The sequence below is a fragment of the Felis catus genome, chromosome D2 (assembly GCF_018350175.1).
Source record: "Felis catus isolate Fca126 chromosome D2, F.catus_Fca126_mat1.0, whole genome shotgun sequence".
Taxonomy (NCBI): domain Eukaryota; kingdom Metazoa; phylum Chordata; class Mammalia; order Carnivora; family Felidae; genus Felis; species Felis catus.
Window position 1 is genome coordinate 11158260 of NC_058378.1, and position 23924 is coordinate 11182183.

General features: G+C 41.5%; 1 protein-coding gene and 1 long non-coding RNA gene across 17 annotated transcripts in view; one reads left to right on the forward strand and one right to left on the reverse strand.

The window, feature by feature from the left end:
• The window catches only part of LOC109492973, a 52294-nt gene extending 34237 nt beyond the window's left edge, over positions 1-18057 (forward strand). The window contains exons 4-10 of one of the 8 annotated variants that reach the window (XR_006586856.1): positions 4176-4708; positions 4788-6313; positions 7158-7262; positions 7656-7736; positions 8244-9636; positions 13744-15133; positions 16013-18057. This is a non-coding gene — a long non-coding RNA (uncharacterized LOC109492973). Of the gene's footprint in view, positions 1-4175; positions 4709-4787; positions 7737-8243; positions 9637-13743; positions 15134-16012 lie in introns of all 8 variants that reach the window. The other 7 variants (XR_006586857.1, XR_006586854.1, XR_006586852.1 and 4 more) reach the window with 7 other exon arrangements.
• The window catches only part of RYR2 (ryanodine receptor 2), a 757942-nt gene that overhangs the window by 3068 nt on the left and 730950 nt on the right, over positions 1-23924 (reverse strand). For all 9 annotated transcript variants that reach the window (XM_023240368.2, XM_023240367.2, XM_023240360.2 and 6 more), the window contains 7 exons: positions 21935-22068; positions 17563-17623; positions 13771-13917; positions 11907-12041; positions 4274-4430; positions 1896-1960; positions 159-259 (listed from right to left, as the gene is read on the reverse strand). In XM_023240368.2, the coding sequence (XP_023096136.2) occupies positions 159-259; positions 1896-1960; positions 4274-4430; positions 11907-12041; positions 13771-13917; positions 17563-17623; positions 21935-22068 (800 nt within the window). The remainder of the gene's footprint in view (positions 1-158; positions 260-1895; positions 1961-4273; positions 4431-11906; positions 12042-13770; positions 13918-17562; positions 17624-21934; positions 22069-23924) is intronic.

Below are 23924 nucleotides of genomic sequence, written 5' to 3' on the forward strand. Positions count from 1 at the left end.
TAGCTGTGGGTCTTTCTCTCAAAGAGACAGACGAAGCCTGAGTTCAACAGTATAAAGAAAGGAAGCTATGTCTCTTCTGCTTCTCAAGCTTGCTAACGGGGGGGCACTCACTGGCGGGTATAAGGAGGGGCTGGAGAGTCTGAGTCAGGCACACTCACAGGTAATTGGCCAGGTTGTGTTCCTGTAAAGTGTGGGTTTCGAAGCCATGTGGCACTGTGTCGAAGTAATCGTTGCCTATCCCACAGATGAAACATTTGGTCTAGAAGACAAAGGGAAATATTTACATGTCAGATTTCAGAAAGCAAAACAAAGGAACACACAACTCGCCACGTAGGGGGCAGCTGCTATGCTTACTCGATGTTTGTAGAAGATCATGACAGAAGGCTGTGCCAAGCACATGAACGCTAATTTAACTGTTGCCACAACTATATCTGGCTGGAGGTTTAAATGACCTAGGTACCAGCAACAAGTTCACACGTAGGAAGAAGCGTACAGGATCACGATGGCTGAAAAGCACTGTCTTTTCCTTATTTCCTCCAGCTTAAGTGAGAGTGCCCAGACTTAGCCATCAGTCTTGTTCATGACATTAACTCAAGTTATGTAGACGGGACTCAATGTGCCCTCAGCTGAAACCACCAGCTTGGTACCTACTGGAACAAAGTCTGATGACCCAGGGGAGGGGGGAAAGGTCCAGATTACTCCCATCTGGAGAGAGCCAAATCAAATATCAAGCTGTGGGGTGTTCGATCAATGACAGAGGGTCCGCCACGGGTGCAGAATTAACCGATAAACATTCATCATCAGAACTTTCTACTCCAGGAATGAGGTGCCTGCTCTTTGTGCCCCTTGCTTGTTCTAACCAGATCTCTCAGAGCAGCACCTGCTTAGGTCCGTGGTGTGCAGGACCAGCACACAAAAGCTAAGGAGAAGCAGGCCTCCCGTTTCATTATGAGAATTTCACATGTATCAACTCAAGCAAATGTGATAGTTATTGCCCTCGTGTGGCTCCAGATGCTCATCCTGCTTGCAAATTAGCAACTGTTTAATGCCATCGGAGGCATATTTATGATGCCTTAGATTCTAGGGCCTGGACTCAAGATGATTAAGATAATTTATTCAATTCCCTCTGCCTTATTGATCAACAACTGTGGACAGCAGGAAGGCCACATTCAGAAAGGCAACAGGTCTTTATACCCTTTGATGTCTTGACTAAACGGGCTCATGCTTCGCAGCTTCACCCATGAACCTGCCCCTCCTCTGTGTTACTTATCGCTGTGACTCTGGAAACCTGGGTAGCGTCCCCGCTTGCTCCAAACACCTCACCTCTGCATCTGGACAATCACCCGCTGCTTGTCATGCCAGCTCCTAAGTACTGCTTGAATCCATCTGGTTCCTACATCTTCGGTGGACGTCTTTCGCAAGAGCCTCACCATCTCCTGCCTAAAACATGCTCCCAGCCCACTTCCCTGCCCCTGATCTTGTTAGTTGCTAATGCACTGCCAAACCCCATCACCTTACTTAAAACCCGTTTCTGATTTTCCACAGGCTGTACGTTACACTATACATCTCTCCAATGAGTTGTTATTATAAAGGGTTCAACACACCGCTGTGCAATTTCCTGTTTACTTATTTGTCAGTGAATCCATCATTCCGAATGGGTGGTTCTCCTCAGGGAGCAGGAGACATTACTGTTTGCACGCCCCCGGCGTCCGCCATGTTTCCTGCCTACCACACGATATGCGTGGCGCGGATGGAAAACGGGCCGAGGAAGTCACACATTGCTCATGCCCTTTTCCTACTTTCTCCCACGGCCGTGATTCTTTGATAAAGACAGTAGGAAAAATGAGTGCCCACAACAACAACAACACAGCTGAGTCAGACGTGGCAAGACTCACCTCCATGTCTTCTTTGACTTGCTCCTGTTGGTCTCTTAGCTCTCCAAAAGCATCAATAATTAAACCTGGTGTTAAATAAAAACACACTCGAATCCTTATCAACCAGAGAATAATAATGAAGCTCACAGCCCCGTGGCTAGTCCCCCCAAGGAAAGAGAAAATGTACAGCCAGGTTGGGAGAAGTCGTGAGTGGGCACACACTTGATACTCCTCCTAGGGCAGCAGCGTCATCTCTTAGGGGGCAGAAGCACAGCGGGTACTGCGCTTACACCGTCCCTGAGAAGGAGGTTTCCAAACGAAGCGACAGGGCAGGAAAAACCACTCGTTACCGCGCACATGCACCTGGTATGTTAGCTGCCACGTTGTTCCAAGAAAGAGTAATAGAGATTTCTGGTGGCAAAGCGCAGGAAAGTCTACTGATAACATGTTCAAGTACCGATTTGGAAATCAAACGTTACCATATGAACTGAGGAATCTGCCTCCACTCATTCTCGTTACGCGTTCCTCACAAGTAAACTTGCCGGCCTGTTATTAACTGTGTCAGCCAGGAGCTAACTGCACCGCGTTGTTTCCTCTCAGCTCGTTTTCCTCCTGTGACTTACTGGCTGCACATCTTTTTCCGAGTGTTTTATGAGTTTGCTCTCTTATAAAATATGTTATTGTTACACTCAGTAAAGACAAAAAGATGGATTATGAATCTTGTCGACTTGTTTATGTACTTTACTGGAAACAAAAAGTACCGTTTTGTGCCTGCAGAGCTTAGAGGATAATAACACATTTATAGACATTTAATTCAAGCCGGGATAAACGTATGAGCAGAAAAAGGTAACAAGAGTGATTTTTCTGAGGGAGAAGAACACCACATTCCAAGTTTCCTTAGGGTAAAGGGAAGAACTGGTACGTTAATATGGCTCTCTGGTTTTTTGTTTTTTTTTTTTAAGTTTAACTTATTTTTGAGAGAGACAGAGACAGCATTAGTGGGGGAGGAGTAGAGAGAGACAGAGACAGAGAGACAGACAGACTATCCTAAGCAGGCTCTGTGCTGTCAGCCCAGAGCCCGATAGAGCTCAAACTCAGGAAACCATGAGACCATGACCTGAGCCAAAACCAAGGGTTGGACACTCAGCCGACCATGCCACCCAGGCACCCTGAAGGCTCTCTGGTTTCAACTGAGGGCTCTGGGTCCAGAAACCTGGGTTTGGATTCCAGCCCTGACACTTCTTGACTGTGCACTTTGGCCAAGTTTCTTCAAATGTAAATAACACCACTATTTTCACGGGTATATGAAGGTAAAATGAGTTAATAACATGTGCCAGGCACATAGCAGGTACTCAACAATGATAGCCTTAGGATTCTTTATGAGGCATCAGATACTGTGCTGAGTACTCATATGTACATCACTTCTTTTTAAAAAAAAAAAAATTAAAAATTTTTTAATGTTTATTTAAAAAAATTTTTTTAATATTTTGAGACAGAAAGAGAGCATGAATGGGGGAGGGTCAGAGAGAGAGGGATACACAGAATCCGAAACAGGCTCCAGGCTCTGAGCTGTCAGCACAGAGCCCGACGCGGGGCTCGAACTCACAGACCGTGAGATCATGACCTGAGCCGAAGCCGGACGCTTAACCGACTGAGCCACCCATGCGCCCCTGAAAACATTTTTTTTTTCAACGTTTATTTATTTTTGGGACAGAGACAGAGCATGAACGGGCAAGGGGCAGAGAGAGAGGGAGACACAGAATCGGAAACAGGCTCCAGGCTCTGAGCCATCAGCCCAGAGCCCGACGCGGGGCTCGAACTCACGGACCACGAGATCATGACCTGAGCCGAAGTCGGACACTTAACCGACTGAGCCACCCAGGTGCCCCAGTGTTTATTTTTGAGAGCGACAGAGTGTGAGCAAAGGAGGGGCAGAGAGAGGGAGACATAGAATCTGAAGCAGGCTCCAGGCTCTGAGCTGTCAGTACAGGGCCCGACCCGGGGCTCGAACTCACGGACCGTGAGATCATGACCTGAGCCGACGTCGGCCGCTTAACCGACTGAGCCACCCAGGCGCCCCTCAAAAGGAGTTAAATGGCTCACCCACCCAACATTATAAAGTTAATAAGTGGCAGGGCAGAAAGTCACAGCGAAGAAAGTGCTCTTGCCATTAGGTAATGGGAAAAGAGTCCAAAGAAATCTGTATCCGTCTTCCCCTTTACCAGGGCCCCCTTTGATCCCCCCCTATAGATTTCTAATGGAGAAACACTGAACAGAAAAGTTCTCATTGCCTTTTTACAGATAGGACTTGACATTCTGACCTGCCCTTAAGTGTTAACTTGAACGATAAATGGCTCAAATTCTAGATCCTCTTGAACTCCAGTAAGGAGGATGCTCACCTTGAATTATGGCCAAGAGAATGACAATCACGAAGAAGAAGAAGGTGATGTCAAAGATGATTCGATAGATCTCATATTCGTCACCTGCTGGGTCTTCGATTTCATCGCCGATACCCCCTCCGGCACGTACCCCGACATACATGTGGAACATGTAGCACTGGAAAAGACAGACACAGTTACTTCCTGGAGATGCTGCCCATCTGCACATTGAACAAAGTTGAGGCTCTCTCTGTAGTTGCTAATCCTCACTCTGGAAACTGACCATCTCTGCCTTCTACATTGCCTCTTTTTGTTTCAGTGTTTGTGATTATGATGCAAACACGTGGCTCTTACACTCTGCTGTCCTTTGAACAAAACTCGACACGACACTCTGCCTCGCACCTTCTGTCACACTTTGCAGGGGATGAAAAATACCTCACTAGCATCTGGCATAAGGTAATCCCATTAAGATCACATTAAGGCCCACAAAGCTATATTTAATCACACTGCTCTTTTTTTCTTTTTCTTTGATCAGAACAGACATAGGAGAGAGAAAGGAAAACCTCAATATTTAATAAGACGGAATCTCAGAAATTAAGCTAGGAAAACACCGGACCCGATAACGCCATCCCCTCATCCGTCATGTATGGAATACGATGCTGAAATGTTTCTACTCTAATGTGTACAAGAAAGAAGACAGAGGGGAGAAGCAAGGAGGAAATAACAGCTCATTGTTAAGAATCTGAAACATTAAAGCAACCAATTAGAAGGAGAGCTCCAAGTGCTCACTGCAGAAGAGGGCAGGGTTTCTCAGCCTCAGTGCCGTTGACATTTAGGGCCGGATAATTCTTTGGATAGGATCTGTCTCGTGCATTGTAGGATGTTTTAGAAGGATCCCTGGCCTCTACCCACTCAATGCCAATAGCACCTCACTGTAGATAACCAAAAACGTCTGCAGACATTGCCAAGCGTCCCCGGGAGGGCAAAATCACAACAGTTGAGAGCCACTGGCTTCAAGCGTCAGTGTTTTGTCTGTTTTCAGGATAAGGGCAGACTCTCCAGGTTGGGGCCTCAGATTCAGGGACGCTTCATCCCTCTCCACTGATGGGCTACTGCTCCCGAGTACCACCCTGCACTCTATCCACGCCTGTCAGATAAACAACTCCCTATTCTAGTTCTTGGTTTGCATTTCCTTCCCATCTTAATTATTTCCCTTTCTTATCCCATTCCTTTTCACCCTCAGGTAACAAGCCTTCCTCCATGAGGCCTTCTTAGACTGTTCCAGACACTCCGACTTACCCAACTGATGTCATCCATGAGTACAAAACACATTTACCCACCATCTGCCTTAACGAAAGGGGCAAAGGCTTTGACACAGTGTCTTCACTTGGGGAGACACCACAATCCCCTGGTCATCTTCTACATTTCTGGCCATCCTTTCTCAGCCTCCTTGGCCAGTTCTTCCTAGAGGAATGTCCCCACTTTCACAGTTAAGTACCGTCTCTGTGCCAATGACGTACAATTTTTTTCTGTTTACACCTTGGGTCTCTTTCCTGAATTCCAAACCTGTACCTACCACTTACCTAATTTTGATGCTTCGTGATCTGTCTCACTGCACTGAACTGGCTTCATTACAAGAAGAATGACTTTGGTTACTGCTCTATTATCAGGGCCTAAAATAATGTCCAGCACATGAGAGGAACTTATACATCACTGGGGCAGAGGGGGGGCGGTGAATGAAGAGTGAAAAGTCATGACTGATCAGTGTTCTCATGGAGACTTCACTGTCTCAGCCCATGAACCTCAAATTCTCAGATGACCCCAAAGAGCACAAAGGACAGGCAGCAAGTTGACCCCCAAATGCTCATAGTTCAACAACTAATATAGTGATAGATGCAGCACACAGAAAGTGTCCTGGAGCAGATGCCTGGAATCTAATGATCAGAACCGAATAACGACTGGGTCACTCAGGAAGGAGGTTTGTCAGTCTGGCACACAGTGAACGAAGAGGATCAGAGGGCGGCTCTGTCACTACCCAACCAAGAACCGTCTGGGGCTCAGGTAAGGGGTCTCTCTCACAGATAGGCCAGAAAAGTCATTTTTGTAATGTTCATTTATTTTTGAGAGAGACAGTGTGAGCGGGGGAGGGACAGAGAAAGAGGGAGACGCCGACTGTGAAGCAGGCTCCAGGCTCTGAGCTGTCAGCACAGAGGCCGACGCGGGGCTCAAACTCACAGATCGCGAGATCATGACCTGAGCAGAAGTCGGACGCTTAACTGACAGAGCCACCCAGGTGCCCATAGAGTTTTCCTCTAGGGAAGAGAATGCGTTCTCCTGCGGCATGAACTCTTAATGAGTAGGATGTTGGTGTTCTGACTCATACATGTGACTCTTAGGAGCCTGGTTAATGTGAGTCTGTCCTCAAGAGGATGTTTAGTTTCCAGACATGCACAGGTGAAGATAGGACCATGGAATGAGGCTAAATTACCAAAGCAAATGTCTCCTACTTCTCAGGTCTCCTGTCAGCCATCTAGCAACATCCACGTCTCTCTGCTCACCTTCGTTCTGTGAAAGCTCTGATGCTGACAAAAGCTCCACCATATTTCAATAATAGACTCTGGCCATGCTGAAAAGATAGGCAGTCTTATGCATTTGATTGTTTAGGCTTAGTAAGATACCAGATTTTAAAAGTATAAAATTCCAGGTTCACCTGTGGGATTTTGATACTGATTTTCCCAACCTTAATCTACACTACCTGGTTATCCCCAGATATAGCAGGTGGGTGGCTAGAATATGCAGTAGGGTGGTGAACATCCACCTACGTAGGGCTGTCAGGCTTTTAGTTGTCAGATGATCATTCTGCTCCTGAAAATGGAAAATCTCTCATTCACCTTCCTTTTCACAGGAGCAGCTTAAACCTGAACATCAGAGTTGGAGAATGGAAAGCAGTAATTCTGGGACACAAACCGATAACACTTTGTTCAGAGAATCTGAGTCATGAGGAAGGAAGGTGCCTGGTGCTACCAACACTGGGAATACGCAGTCAGCTATTCTCCAGATTTAATATTCTATGGTTTCTCCCCTACCCACTCATCTCCTGAGTGGATTCATTCCAGAGTTAATCACTATTTATGACAGCTTTAGGAAATACTGAGGAGGGACAGTTTCTGGCAGAGTAGTGAAGATCTTTACGAGATCTTTATCCTGACCCTCCCCCCCCCCCCAAATAGGGGGAGAAATAAAAGTGGAAAGAGAAAGAGACAGAGACTGGCAGAGATTACTTGTTGGGAGGGTAGGGTAAAATAAGTAATTTAGAACAATACCCTGAGCTGGGGATTGTACTTCCCTAGGAGTAACTCATTCTCTCAACCACCTGATAAGTTTTTTCCAAAAAACACAACAGGTCTGGACACCTTCCCTGCAGTTTCTGACTTGGGATATGAGGGTGGCCTCATTGAGCTGCGGTTCATAAAGAGATGCCCTGGTGAGTCTTGGTGAAAGGACTGCCCCTTTTGAGATGAATGTCTTTATATAGGCCAAGTCAGTCTCCCTGGCTGGTTAGCTACAATCATCTTTTTGCCTGGGGCTTTGGAACTTTGGATCATTTTGCACTTTCTCCTTGTACATTCTTGGAGAAGAGGTTCAAATTCTCTCAGGATACTGATGGTTTAATTAGATTCTCAGGCTTAAAACACCATGATCCTAAATAAATAAAGAAAGGAAAGGAAGGAAAGTGTAGGAAGGAAGAAAGAAAAGGGAGGGAAGGAAGGAAGGAAGGGAGGGAGAAGGAAGGGAGGGGAGGGGAGGAGGGAGGGAGGGAAGAAGGAAGGAAGGGGAGGGAGGAAGGAAGGAGGCAGGTGGTAGGTGGGCAGGCAGGCATGAAGCATCAGTCTGTAAAACTGTAGCTACAGCGCCACCTGCTGTTAGGCATGAAACACTGGCAGGTGAACCACATCGCTGTGAAAACCTAAAATGTTCCTACATATGCCAGGAAACTACCAGAAGCAATGAAGGCACTGGAAACTCGGATGTTGCCGAGAAAACAGGGCATGAGTGAAGAAAACCCATCTCAAGCAAACAATCCTCGACTTCACCCTGTGAAGACTAATTGTTAGAGACGGATGTAAACAAAAGATTCTCTTTTGAGAGATACACGCAAGATATTAAGCGTGACCACTTCCTACGCCGTACTTCTGTCTTGCTAGCTGCTGGGTTTTGCTAAGCCTTGACTTTTAACGAGCACTACTACAAGTGAGCAGTTACATTTTAAATGTTGTTGGCTTGTTCAAACCTTGCTGCACAAGTATTAATAAGAGGCAAATTAAAAGGGGTTTTGAGACCAACTATTGTAAGGTAAATCGAGGTGATGTGGCCTCTGATGTGATCGTTTTTAAGAACAATCAGCTGGATACGAGCATGTGCAAAGCTACACAGACTCCTGTGTGCCTGATCCGCCTGGCAGCAGTATGGGAGCTGAGATGTTGTTTGTGGCTTGGAATTGAGTTTTCTCTTTTGCAAGAAGACACATCTAAGGTACATCCTCATGATGCCCCCAACCTCACCCCACCCAAAGGCAAGGTACAAAGCTTACCGTTATGTGTAGAGATAGAAACACACCCAGAACAGACCTGGTTGTAGGTAGTCTCACTGGTAGGGGCAGAAATCCCTTAAACTGGACAAAATCCAGGCTCTAGCTCAGTCCTGAGGCCACGGTCGAAACATCAAGAAGCCTTATTTCCTCACCCTAAAGTGAGGCAAACTTCTCTACCTCTTCCCTACACATCCCATGCAACTGGGTCATGCCAACCAGGTAAAGGCAGTTCGTTGTCTTCCTAACTCGTTGTTCAAACCATGCCTGGATTCCTCTCGTCATAAGTTCGTTGGGAAAATTTACAAAAGCAATGGAAACTCATACCAAGAGTGATGTTCAAAATGCAGTCATCCAAGGATACTATCAGGATAATTGAATAGGGTCAAATATGACTCATGACATCAGAAGGAGACACCTGGATGTTTCAGGGGTCTTATTGTGGTAGGAGGGGGGCAAGTGAGGCCCCGCCAATCCCAATGCCAACTCAAGAGCACTACCTGAAGTCATCCTGACTTTCCAGCAATCTTCAGCGATTCAGCGGGCACCACAGCCTCTGGCAGTGAATCACCTTGCTAAACTTTCTGACTCAACCAAGGTGGACTTTGAGATTTAGAACCATGGGGGAGGGGGTGCTTCTGGAAGAGAAATGAATTTCCCTGGAGTCACAACTGTCTGCTGTTAGTAATGACTGACTCCCTTTTGTGCCTTGTTGACTCCTCCAGCTGTCTGCTCCCCTCCCTGCCTCTAGCCAGCTGCTACCCCAAGTCTTGAAGTCACCGGGTAGAGAGGCAAGGTGGGTATTAAAGGCACCTCTCACAAGAGGAGATGAAGGATCCTTACTGGTGGTAAAGTGTCACATGTTTAGTGACTCTGGGGGACGTCACTACCAGTGAAGAATCCCTTACTGTGTAAGTTTCTTCTCTCCCTAATCTGTAGTCCTACTCCCTGTAGGAACCCTTGTTAACAGTGTCCCATGTATTCTTCCAGAAACACCGTGTACATATTCTAGTGTATCTAATATGTACATTCTAGCATGTGTATGTGTGCACACAATCAGGATCTTATCATAACACTGTTCAAGATCTTGCCCCCCCTTCCCCACTGAAATGTAATCTGTATGTCTTTCTATATCAGCACGTGCAGATTTGTCTTATTTTTAAACAACCTACTTTTCCATGATATGGATTTGCCATAGTTGGTTTCATCGGGACTCTATTGATATAATTTAGATTATTTCCAATTTGTGATAGTAGCAAGTATCCTTAAGCCCACAGGAGCATATTTGTAAACAAACATTTAAATCAATACAATCAGTGGAACTGACAAGTCAAAGGGTAAGTAGAATGAAAAATGTGATAGATATTGCAAAATTTCTGTAAAATCATTGTCTTAATTTGAATTCCCTACAAGTGTTCATGAAAGTGCCAGTTTTTCCATCGGTTCAACTGTGGGTATTAACAAACTTTAATATTCTGCAAACCTAATAGTTAAGAAGTGGCAGTTGATTGCTTTGATTTGCATTTCTTTAATCTTTGTCAATTTGTAAGCTGACTGAATTTTACCACGAGCTGATTGTTCCTTTTCCTATTGGTTTACTTCCTAGTGATAAGTACTTAGTAAATTAAGGACACTGGCCCTATGTTAATATTTTTCCTAGTTTTTCATTTGTCTTTAAGACATCGCTTAGTGTTGTTCCTTTTTAAAGTAATTGTTTAGGACCCCATGCATCTTAGGTTTTATGACACACTTAGACCTTTCCCCATTTAAAAATTATTATTTCAAGGACGCCTGGGTGGCTCAGTCAGTTAAGTGTCCAACTTTGGCTCAGGTCATGATCTCCCATGATTCATCTCACATCAGGATCTGTGCTGACAGCTCAGAGCCTGGAGCTTGCTTCGGATTCTGTGTCTCCCTCTCACTCTGCCCCTCCCCTGCTTGTGCTCTGTCTCTCTGTCTCATAAATAAGCATTAAAAATTTTTTTTAAAGAAAATAAGTAAAATTTAAAAAATTGTTTATTTCAAAAGTCAAATTCTGTTACAATTTTTATTCTTTTCTTTTTGTATTAAAATATGTGTCCCATTCAGAATTTATTTTGATTTAAAGAACTAGGTTGGTATCAGTTTTTATCAAAATTTCCCCAAAAGCATATCCATGGTACCAATACCATTTACTGAATTCTTTTTCATTTCATGATTTCAAAAGCCACGTTTTATCATACTTCTAATTTCCAAGTGTATCTGCATGTATTTCTAGACTCTCTATTCTGTCCCACACATGTATCATTCTCTAGTACAAAACCTGCCTTAAGTATTAGTTTTTATAACATTAGTAGTTCCCTCTCATTACTCTTTTGGGATGTTGATTTTTTCTAGAGTAATTTTACTGTCACTTTGTTGGTCTCTTACACCACTAACCCAGGCTATGTAGGTATTTTGATTTGGTGCTCAATGAAGAATTCATCTCCTTTCAGCTAGAGGTACATATTTCCAATCTAAGATCTCACCTGTAATAACTTCTGATTCGCCAATATTAGACGGGCAGGTTAAGGAACAGGGGTAGAGCAATATGAAAGCTTGAACATCCATTGATTTTAAAACCAAGACCGAAAAGATAATTTAAGCTAAAGTACTGAATATTTAAGCAAAACCTAAGAGTTCTAGTAAAAGATCTATTTTTGGACTTCGGTGATGTCAGTTAATATCATGAAAGTAAACAGATAACTAAGGGTTCAAAATACTCTCCAAGGAAATAATTTTAACTGCTGTCCTGGAATCTATGAACCAATTCAGCTAAAGTGTTTATATTAATCCTTCCAGCTCTAAGTCCTTTATGCAAAAAATCTACTGATTATCAGGCTGGTACAGCAGATGTAAAAAATGGCAGAAACGGTCCTTTACATTCTGCAAAAGAATGAAAACTGTTGATTCTTTAAAGAGCCACACAACTTTTTACCGGGTACGCTATTTTCTATTCTGCAAGGTTAAAGAGTAACTACACAACCGCTCATACTGAAGAAGCAGGAGAATTTTTCACTCATATGAGATCAAAGTGTATGAACTTACCGTTAGCATATCATCACATTTCATATCCGGTGTGTCACCATCTTCACTTTTATTGTAGAATTTTCGGAAAAAGTTGAATGCCACAACAGTATATAGGTATACAACAACAGCTAACAAGCCAACAGTTAATACAAGCTGGAAAGCAATGTGACACAGAACATGCATTAGAAATGCAAGGCATATATGAGTGGCATGTTCAACATCAGTGTGGGAGGGGAGAATTCTATGAGCACATACCTGGATTTATTGACTAGAAAGTAATGGGATCCATACCTCACACCGTACCTTTCTTACCCTCCTCTGTGGGGAAATTTATTTCCATATGCTTTTATTTTATCAAGTGGTCAGACTGTTTTATGCAAAAGTTGGCTACTTAATTGGTTAATGAATGCATACTACAGCTGGAATATGAATAAACTCTGATTGACTTTCACATCCAAATTGATCATAATATGTATGTGCTGAAAATAAGAATTTCACCAAGTTGGTGAAAATATATTTCTGGTTATATCACAGAAAATCTAAACACACTAAAATGCATTATTTTTTGTGTCTACTTCTCTAATTACAATGAATCCCTATGTTCTTGACCGTGGCAGCATATATTAAGTCCTTCAAAAATAATTTTACAATTATCTGGAGAAAATATGTTATCTGAATAGAGGGCTTAATTCACTTCTGTAAACGAAGTACAATGCCACTATAAATTTCTGCACATCTTATTATGAGGACTATTAAGCTCTCTATATTTCTATAAGTCAAAAATTGATATCTCAAAAAGAAGGAATAATCCTTGCAAAATTTTAGAAGTGAATTGAAAGCAAGCCAAAACTTTTGTGTGAAAATACACAAGAGATTCAGAATCTCCAGTTCTTTAAATATGTCAGGGGCTCAATACTATGAATGAATAAACACTTTTTGCTGATGTCATAGTCACATTCAAAAATTAGAGTCACATATAGAACAACAATGTGTTGAAATTTAGAAAACTAAAAATCATGATAACTGTTCATATGAACTTAACTATGGACATAGTTCACGTGTTTGGGGGGACATGGATTTAAAAATATGCTGAATTATAAAATTCTGGAAAAGAAGGACTCTGTTAAACCAAATAACGAATATAGAATGTGTTACTCCCAGTAGACAGGTGATAGAGAATGAATCAATAAATATATGCTTCTATAATGAGTTTATGAATAATTAAAGTTTTCACATTACAACTGGGCTCCATTAAAACATAAATTGATCATCTGGAACTAGGCCAGTATGTAAGTCCTTGGAGTATGACCTTGTCAAGTATGAAACATAAAAGACCACACGATATCCAATTTTTAAATATCACATCAAATTAAGAACGCAGCATCTTGTGTTTTATTACTATTGTAACTAGTGCATCAGGATTCTGAAACACATTTCAGTTCCCTCTGGTATCAAATGGAGTAAATATCATATTAGGAAAAATTTAACTATTTTCTGCAGTGTTTTGTATGTGCCGGGGCCTGTGCTAACACCTCCACGTTTATGTTCTTATTTCATTTTCTCAGAAACTCTAAAAGGTAGGTACTTTTATTGTATTCATTTTACACAATGAATTGAGATTTAAAAATGTTAAATCAGTTATCCAAGGTCACACAGTGTATCGGTCAAGCCAACACTTGAATGTAGGTGTAGGGGACTCTTGAACCAATATTCCTCATGGTTTGTAAAAAAAAATTAAAAAATAAAAAAAGTGCATATCCTCCATTCACAAAAATCTTTAAAACTATATGTTGCCATTGGAGGTTGGGTTTTATTTTTATTGGTGTATTTGGTGGTTTTTTTTTGTTTTTTGTAGGGAGTCAAAAAAAAAATCAACTTTTACCTGCTTGCCATTGTGAGTTACCGATGACAAGATGGTTCTCAGTGTCTTGAATCCCATAGCAATGTCAAGAAGATGAGCAGCAAAAAAAAAGTTGTTATAGTGTCCCAGAACGGACATAGTCATATACCAGGCCAGGTAGAGGAAAGACTGAGAAGACAAACGAGAGGGAAGCATATCAGAAACCAGAAGGAGTGACTGTTGTCCAAAGCTACTCTGATTTCATTCCATTATAATCACTTCATTTACTTTACCTTCTTAATCTATTTAATTCGAATCAGTTATATTGGTTTATGTATTTTATTGTTATTTAGCTTGTCCTCAGAGGTTCAATGTCTTTCTCTCCTTTATATCAGATAGGCTGTTCTTATGTATCTTTCTATAGAGAGAATTTTACTGACCTAATACTCGATAGCAAGGTGTTTTCACCTTGGCACTACTGAGAGTTTAGACTGGATAATTCTCTGTTTTGGAGGCTGTCTGATGCACCGTAGGATGACCAGCAGCGACCCTGGTCTCCACTCACCAGATGCCAGCCGTGACCACCAAAGATGTCTCTAGACATTGCCAAAAGTCACCTGGAGGACAAAATTTCCCCCCTTGAGAGCCCTGCTCTACACTCAAAGAACCAACCAACTGTCCTTCCCTCTTTCGTTTTTCATGTACTCACTCTCTAAATCAGTGTTTGTGGAGACCTACTAGTTGTAAGAAATTACGTGCAGTATTTTATTAACCAAGCATCTCACTTTATGTGAGCCAAAACAAATCTAGGAGAAAATGCAAATACTACTTAATGTCACCGAAGGCTATAATAAACCTAATAATACAATTGGTACTATCTGTAGGCATCTTGTTTATAATCAATGTAACAGATTTGCTTTACAGAGGTTAGATGTATAAGTGTATATACTTTTTGAGGGGAGGAGAATAAAAAAAGTAGAATAAAAGATACTGTGATCATGCTTGCTTTCTGGATTAGGGTCCTTGGGCATAAGAAGTGTTTTGCCATTGGAGTCAAGAGCTACCCATTTTGGGAAAGGGAGGAAACCTTCATTTTGACTAGAATATATCTTAAGCTTTGAGAACACAAGACAAAGGGGGCTGAGGTGGTATAAATCATCTTTATGGGCAGTTCAGGGCTGAGGTTAGACATCGGGTGGAGGAAAGCAGTACTTGAAAATAGACACCGAGATAAGACTATGCAGAATGTGCTGAGGAGTGACAGCTTGGTTTGAGAGTGGGCTTCTGTTTCAGAAGATGAGGTTGGAAATGTACGGCGGGGTTGGAAGTCCTTCAAGCCAAGTTAAGAGATATGGGCACATCCCACAGGCGCGGGAGAACCCCTGGAGCATCATACGGAATAATGGTATGTGAAAAGCAGCATTTAATGAAAATACCGTCTTGTATATTTGCACATACAGTCTTTGTTTTTATTCTAGCCAGACTCTTGATAAGTAGGCAATCTTAGCCCCAAATTGACAAATGAGGAAAGTGAGCTCACTCCGGTCAAGCTACTTTCTTGAAGATGTAAGTGGCAGAGCTATTGCTTTAGGACACTACTGGCCAACCCCACGGGGGAGGTTATAAGAGGCACGACTATCAGCGGAACTGGCCAGAGGATGACAGAGGGCAGGAAAAGGATCCAATTGGGCACACAATTGAACGCATATATTAGAAGGAGAAGGAAAAGGAGTCCAAGCTGGTCATCTGGACATAGGTAGCAAGAAGAACAAAAACACTAACAGAGGAAACGGTGGACAGGGGGACTGCGTTTAGCAGGGAAGAGTGAGGAGAGGAGAAGATGCATTTGTCACAGGACATTTGAATGGACACACCCAGCAGGCTATTAAGAAATGAAAAGGCTGAGGAGAAAGGACAAGTGTGTGGACACAAGATGAGTCAGGAGACTAATATAGGTGATCAGGGGAGCCAAGGATACATGTATAGACGACACAGGTGCTGTCCTTAGATAGCCAGATTTCGCAAATAAAAACACAGGCTGCCCAGTTACAGATAAACGTTAGGTAAAGAATAAATAATTTTTAGATTAAGTATGTTCCATGCAACATTTGGGATATACTCACATATAAATATAAATATATAAGTATGTATATTGTACATTGTTATAGATATAAAACTACCTATATTTATGTATAGGTATGTATACATACCTATATAAAAATGTGAATATAATATGTAAATAGTTATCTGTAATTAAAAATTTTTTATAATGTTTTTTATTTAGTTAGTTTTGAGAGAGACAGCAGAAGTAGAGGAGGGGCAGAGAGAGAGAGAGAGAGAGAGAGAGAGACACAGCATCTGAAGCAGGCTCCAGGCCCTGAGCTGTCAGTGCAGAGCCCAACGCGGGGCTTGAACTCATCTGTACTTCATCTGGTAAGCCTAGCTGTGTTTCAGACAGAAACCACACTATTGAGGACTGAAGACATGTTGAGAAGTAGCTGGCCAAACAGCCATGAAACTACAGGTGGATGAATAATATATCAGAATAATATAACAGAAACAAGTCTGAAGAAGTCTGTCCATGCCCAAATGCCCTGGAGGCAAGAAAACTAGAGCAAGATATGTATCCTGCATGACACAAGTACTGCGGCATATAAGGAGGTCAAGGAGGATTGACCTTAACTAGCAAAAGCCAAGATGGCCGGGCTACCTGAACAGAAAACATCAGTGCTAGAGATGAGGTGGTTTCCTTTTAATTTGAGGGAGCTGCTTCCATTATTAGAAGAGAAATTTGCTGAAGGCACTAACAGTTGACAATTCTAAAAGATACTTACAAGACTTGTTTTTGAGATCTTTGGAGAGTTCTCTAAAAGACCCAGTATCCCAGTATTCTGGGCCTATGACTGGGTACGATAGGGGTGGGGATAGAGACAGGAGAATTTGGGGGGTGTCGCATGTCTTTAGGAGAACAGAATTACCACTCACTGTAAAAGTCACTGCTAATTAGAGTGTGATTTTGAGACTGAGATATGCAAGGGAGACAAAACCAGAGGAGGGTCTAGGACTAAGCCTTTGGATTTGCTTGTAAGTGCCCCTTCGCAGGAGGTGCGTGAGGATGGTAGGAGGATTCTGAACCAGCAGGAGGAGACAAACATTTGTAGTTGATCCATTCAGCAGAGTTTCATGACTGTCCCTAGCAATTTCCCATAGAGAGCACATGGGAGCATGAAAACAATTGATAATAATGATTTTTTAAAGTGAAAATTCTAAGAGTCAAAAATGTCAAACTATTGAGCAAGCCAGGGTAGTACAATGTGATCGTCCGACCTGACAGTTGGTGGCTTTTAGTATCAAGTGAATTTTTTTCATTATATTTGGATACAGACTTGGGCTATGAGGCTCTTTGAGAAAAGAAGGATCAATCAAGAACAAAACCACAATAATTTAATGCACTTAATTTGGGGGAAACTTAAATTTATCACAATTAATGTTTTAAAACTTTATTTATTTAGAACTTCCGTTTTAACCTCTAGGAAACTTTGAACTCATTACCCAACTAAAACCTAAATGAAAATACATGTGAATTTGCATCTCAGTTTCTTTTTCTTGCATAAATATATTTTCATGTTAATCTTTCAGCTATTGAAAGAAATGGATTGAGAGATGGGGGCTAATTAATCACATATTTCCTTGGGTCATTCTCAGATAATGGTCTGTATTAAATCAGTTGCTGTCTGACTGACTTCCTTAAATCACTGACTGTCTGCCTGCCGGATCCCAACAGACTTGTCTAATCAGAGCGCACTGTACTTTGTGGTAATGAAGTGGGCTTACGTTGTCCGTGAAGACGACTCCTAGTTTCCACATCTGATACTTCACATCAATAGAGTTCAGTCTGGAAAGACAAATAAAGAAGGATTTGTGGATATGCATGTGAAACAAAGACTCGGAGGCTTGCAAGAGCCTGCTGGCATTCTTTCCGTGGGATGAAACTGGCAACCATCTCAGGAAATTAGTTCCATCCAAAGTGTCAAGGGAATCTGGAACATCTGGATGATGTGTTCCAGAATTCTGTAATGCTTTTTTAGTGGGATCTTGGAAAACAAAACAAAGATGCAACTTCTATTATTTAAGATTAGCACTTTCTTTTCCTGCATTAAATATAAGGTAAAGCCACTTGTTATGTGAGAATGATTTCTGGAAACTGTGCTACTACATTAACCAACATGTGTGCATCCCAAGTTTCCTCGCTTTCATTATACATTTGTAATTGCATTCTGACAGAATAATTTTTACTTAGGCTAATAAAAACTTGCATAAACATCCACATTCACTTTACAACTAAATTTGCCAGTGAAAGGGCTCTTTCATCTTGTTTGTGTTTCCTCTTGTTTAAAAAAAAAAAAAAAAGAAAAATCTCTACCCAAGAAGGCATTCACCTTTTCCCCTTGGTTCCCAAATTACCTTGTAGACTTACTACAATTTCCCATTTGTTTTGTAGTTGCGGGTGTGCAGGTATCTACGTACATTTATGCCTTTCTCCCTAGTCTGCAAACTCCCTAACACCAAGCACATTGTATCATACATGGAATATCTCTCAATAAATGTGCTGGATGAGTAAATCTTAGCATAAATATTCCTGATCTTTGTAGATTAAATACATACATACATAGTAAAACATACTTTATAACTTTAATTTTTTTAGAGCTGCCCACTGATGTGCTAAAATTATAACTTTGTTAGCCTATCTAATATTCTAGGTAATTGATATGATAGGCTATAAAATATGAGTATTCGTTTCAAAAGGGCTTCTCTATATTTACTGTTTTACACGTTATTTCTTTAGTCATTTTTTTTTAGGAAGGCCAATCTTAAATTTCAAGTGGTAGGATCAGTAATCGCTAATCAAAATGGACTTCTTAGAGACTTCTCCCCCAAAGGTTACGTTTTAATTTACCTTAGCCTAGGAGTCTTTATCTTAAGGAAATAAAGTTATCTTTGAGCTAGAATCAATTCTATTACTAAAGATCATTTTTTAAAGTTCTGTGAATATTTAAAATGGGTTTCAATACAAGGCTATTTTTTTTTCTTTTCATTTTTTAAAGTATATTTATTTATTTTGAGAGAGACAGAGTGTGTGGAAAGAAGGGGCAGAGAGAGAGGGAGAATCTCAAGCAGGCTCCATGCTGTCAACACAGAGTCCTTTTTGGGGCTCAAACTCGCAAAACTGTAAGATCATGACCTGAACCAAAATCAAGAGTCAAATGCTCAACCGACTGAGCCATCCAGGCACCCCAAGACTATTTTATCTTAAATTTAAAACCCAAAGACAGAGAAAAAATAAATAATGGGGTAATTTGCATGAGAGCATGATTATTTCCCATGAAAGCAATCGAAAACAAAATAAGTGTTTCTATCAGGATGACTGAATGCCCCATGGCAGTTTCTCACTTTATTTAAAAGATGGTTATTATTTTTCATTCCTATCAAACATTAGGGTAACAAGTTTGCTGTCAACATCGTGAACCAGCATACCCTTTTGGTGTTGTAGGACACTCTTTTCTCACCAATCACTACAGTACTCCTGTTTGGGTGGAGCTGACCCAACCCCTAGGGATGGGCCAAAGCTGATCTAGGCCAACTGGGCACGCATTCACCTGGCCACAGGGCTTGGTTCAGGGGCAGACTATAAGCCAGAAACTGAAGAGTTTTGCTAGATGGTTTTGAGATACAAATCCCTCCTCTTTTCCCATAAAGACACAAATGAAAAAGATGCAGGTTTTCTGGGTCCTGGCAGCCATTCTATCCCCAGGAGGTAATCTGGCCACCTGTTTGTTTGACAAGCCCTACATATCTGATTGACAAATAAAACATGCACAAATAGATGAATCATCCTTGTACCCAAACATTCACATTAAGATAATATTAATATGCAAACCAGATAATGTTTTAAAATTTGATCTTTGTAAATGTTTTAAATAAAGGAACAATATATGTAATTCTTTTTCCTAGTTATGGACATTATTTACTAGAAATTTATTCTTCTAATTTTATTATCCATATTTATTTTTTTATTTTCTTTAATTTTTTTTCTGAGAGAGAGAGAGAGAGAGAGAGAAAATCTTAAGCTGGCTCCACACTCAGCACAGAGTCCAATGAGGGGCTCAATCCCACAACTCTGGGATCATGACTTGAGCAGAAAGCAACATTCGAATACTCAAATGACTGAGCCACCCAGGTGCCCCTTCATATTTAAAGGTATTAATGCCATATTAATTTCTTGGCACTTTGCTAGGGGTCAAACTCGCAAACATTTCCTATGTAAAAAAGTGGAAAATTCCACTAATTTAAAACTATTTGTTCAGGGGCACCTGGGTGGCTCAGTCGGTCGAGTGTCCAACTTTGGCTCAGGCCATGATCTCACAGTTCGTGAGTTGAGCCCCACATCAGGCTTGTGAGTTGAGCTCAGAGCCTGGAGCCTGCTTTGGATTCTATGTCTCTCTCTCTCTGCCCCTCCCCCATCATACTCTGTCTTTCTCTCAAAAATAAACATTGAAAAAAAAATTTAAAAAAAACAAAACTTTTTGGTCACAGTAAAAATAAAACACCTTTTTGTTTATAAAACAGTCTAAACTTTCCTTCTATTTTTTTCAGACTTTTTTTTTTAGGATCATAAATATTACCATGGAAAGAGCATAATTCAGTAAAACAATTTGATTCTACACTGTTTGTCAGAGATCTGAAAATATTAGTAGAAAGCTCAGCACTGCTCTATGGTCCTTGTTTTTATATGATATTCTAACATAAAGGTCTTAATTCCTAAGCACTGGCAAGGTGTTTCATCTTCTATACAGTGATATATTCATTATGTACCACATGGGTTTTCTTAAAGTACCCAGGTGATATTTTGGATCTAAATCCACAGTTTCTGTCATGTATTTGTCCATAGAACTACTTTTAAACTGAGTTCACATTATTTTTAAAAACCATGTAGCTCCAGTAAGTTTTCAGATAGATAAAAAACTATTACCAATGAGGTCAGCCAACATGTTTTTTTAATGCTAGCTAAAATATTTATCTGACACAAAATAATACCACCCTACAGAGCCTCAAGTATCTATATTTCGAAAGTAGTCACATCCCTAACTGACTGAGACCATAAATTTACAAGAAAAGTGGACATGTTCTTAAGGGAAAGTAACTGTTATGTTTCTTCTAAAATCGTTAAGTGGCTACAATGAGAAATTACATTTTTTAAAACATGTATGCTCTACACTTAATCCAGAATTACAGTTGATGAAATATATATTTGCAGTATATGTGTGTGTGTGTGTGTGTGTGTGTGTGAAATTCAACCTGAGGCAAATTCAATTCAACTGATTCACATCTTTCTAGCTATATTATAACCTATTACTCCATTAAAGCACTGTATCAGGAACACCTCATTTAAAAAAATTTTTTTTAATGTTTATTTATTTTTGAGAGAGAGAGACAGAGCATGAGCATGGGAGGGGCAGAGAGAGAGAGAGGCAGACACAGAATCCGAAGCAGGCTCCAGGCTCTGAGCTATCAGCCCAGAACCCAACATGGGGCTCAACCCCATGAACCATGAGATCATGACCTGAGCCAAAGTCAGACACTTAACCAACTGAGCCACCCAGGCGCTCCAGGAACACCTCATTTTAAAGTTAAATTCCTGAGTAACAGCATGACAGCATAGTACTTCTGGCTTGTGAAGTCTTTGCTATTTAAACAAAACTCAAGAATTATAATAAAAGAATATGAACTTTGAACTTTCCTAATAAAAGGGCTCCATAGTGCCCTCTTCCAAAACCTAAGAAAGATTAACCTCTTTTCAGACAGCATCAGAAAAGGTAGTCAAATATTGTGCTTTTGTATATGTTTGACTTAAATGGCATTTAGGGATAGAAAAGGCAAATTAAGAACATACATCTTTATTTACATAATTTTTGCTTTATGTAAATAACAAAAAAATCGCCTTCCAAAATAATAGGAAAAAATCCAATCATTCCACACCCAAAAATACCCAGAAGCATAGAAGTAGACCCTTAGGTACATTCTCTGTTTCCCTCATCTCTATTCCCCCAGACTCTGAGGGAAAGGAAGTCGAGGCATTATCAAGTTCAGAATTGTATTAATTTCTTCTCCTTTGGGTCTAGAGCCATTGGGAAGAGGTAATACTCACACGGCTGACAGGGAGCTGTCTTTCTTTGGCTTCTTCTTTTCCCGGGCATCGCTGAAATCTAGGGCGGCTTTGTCCATACCAAGGAGCTCACTGATTCTGTCCCGGCCATAGAACTCCCCATATTTATCCATAACCTGGGCACAGGAAATAAAACATTTTACCGGCCTCAACCACTCAGTAGCCCCTCGTATGCATGCACATACAAACATCTAATTATTTTGACACTTACTATGTATTGGTCTTATGTTCGAGTTCACTTAAAAATCTCATTTCTGGCTCTTCTGTGATCGCAATGCTTAAGGTCAAAGCAAACTTACAGCACTGTACGTAATACCCATCCGAGGAACAAGATGTCTTAGTCAAGAGAGGGACGCATGCAAAAGGAAGAGGGGGGCCCAAGGAAATAAGAAGTGGAAAAAATGGAATGAAAGGAACTTTGACCAAATTCATACTTTGCGCCAGGAATTATGTAAAGAAATTTGACTTGCTCTCCCTCATGGGACTGTCACATTATGTAAGTCACACTATGTTATCAGCATCCTATTCTGCAGATAAAGAAGTTATGTCTTAGAAAACATAACATGCCCTTGGGGCACCTGGGTGGCTCAGTCTATTGAGCATCTGACTCTTACTTTTGGCTCAGGTCATGATCTCATGGTTCATGAGACCAAGCCCCTCACTGAGCTCTGGGCTGACAGCCTGGAGCCTGCTTGGGATTCTCTCTCTCTTCCTCTCTCTGCTCTCCCCTGCTTGTGTTCTCTCACAAAATAAATAAATATTAAAAAAAAAAAAATAAGAAAACGTAACATGTCCAAGCTTGCTAAGCTTGGCAAGAGATGAAATAAGGAAACCACCAAGCGAGATCTGACTCTCAGGAAAGATCTGCACTGACCATCGCCAGCCATGGGCTGGCCACTTGTGACAGCATCCTCCCTGGGCTCTCAGTTACAACCGTTCAACTCTCCTCTAGTTTCCTGACTTAAGCTGTCAGTCCTTCAGTAATCCCCGGAACCTTGTCACCTCCTCCAGTCTTCAGGGCAATCCTTGCATAGACCCCTTTACACCACCAGAATCCCTTCTGAGCAACGGTCCTCCATTTCCTGGCCTCCCTCTCCCTCTGCCACATCTTCCTGGCTTTGCCCACACGTCCCGTTTTCAGACCGGTGTAGACGTGGGCCCACAGCTTTCCCTTGAGCCCAGGAAGCACAGCCCCGTGACACAGCCACTCTTGGCCTAATGCTTCCATGAGAGTCCCACACACAATGAAAATGGAGACAACGGGAAAAGCAATGAATGAAAAGTAGGAGAGAGCATGGGCCACTAAGGGGGAAAGAGGGTAGGAGAGCAGAGGACGAGGAATGCAGAAGGAAATGAGCACGTGAGGGAAAGGAGGAAGGGGGTTCCCCAGGGAAAGAAGAGAGAGAACGAAGGAAGAAATACATTAATGGAAAGGAAGAAGGGATTAGCAAAAATAAAAATAAGCCTCTTCTGAATGTATACAGTCGAGGTAAATGAAAACATGAAAGAGAAGTTGTAGTTAAAAAGCCCATGAACATCACCCACAAAGGTCTGTTCTGTGTTATTCTCACGGTGCTAAAAACGGGCTGGGGTGGCCTGCATGGGGGTGCCCTCTGGGCTGTGTTCTCACCTCACTCCCAGGACAACAAATCAGCACTAAGTATAGTAGGAATGCCACCAATAGTCCCTGCTGCAATTACAGTTTAGTTTTACTTTTTTAAGTTTATTTATTTGAGAGAAAGGGAGCACAAGAGTGGGGGGAGGAGCAAAGGAGAGGGGGACAGAGAATCCCAAGCAGGCTCCACACTGTCAGCACAGAGCCCCACATGGGGTTTGATCCCACGAACCTCAAGATCATGACCTGAGCTGAAATCGGATGCTTAACTGACTGAGCCACCCAGGCGCCCCTGCAATGACAACGTATTTATTTGACTCTGAATATGCAGTTTCCTTCAGAGAAATCTGTGCTTTA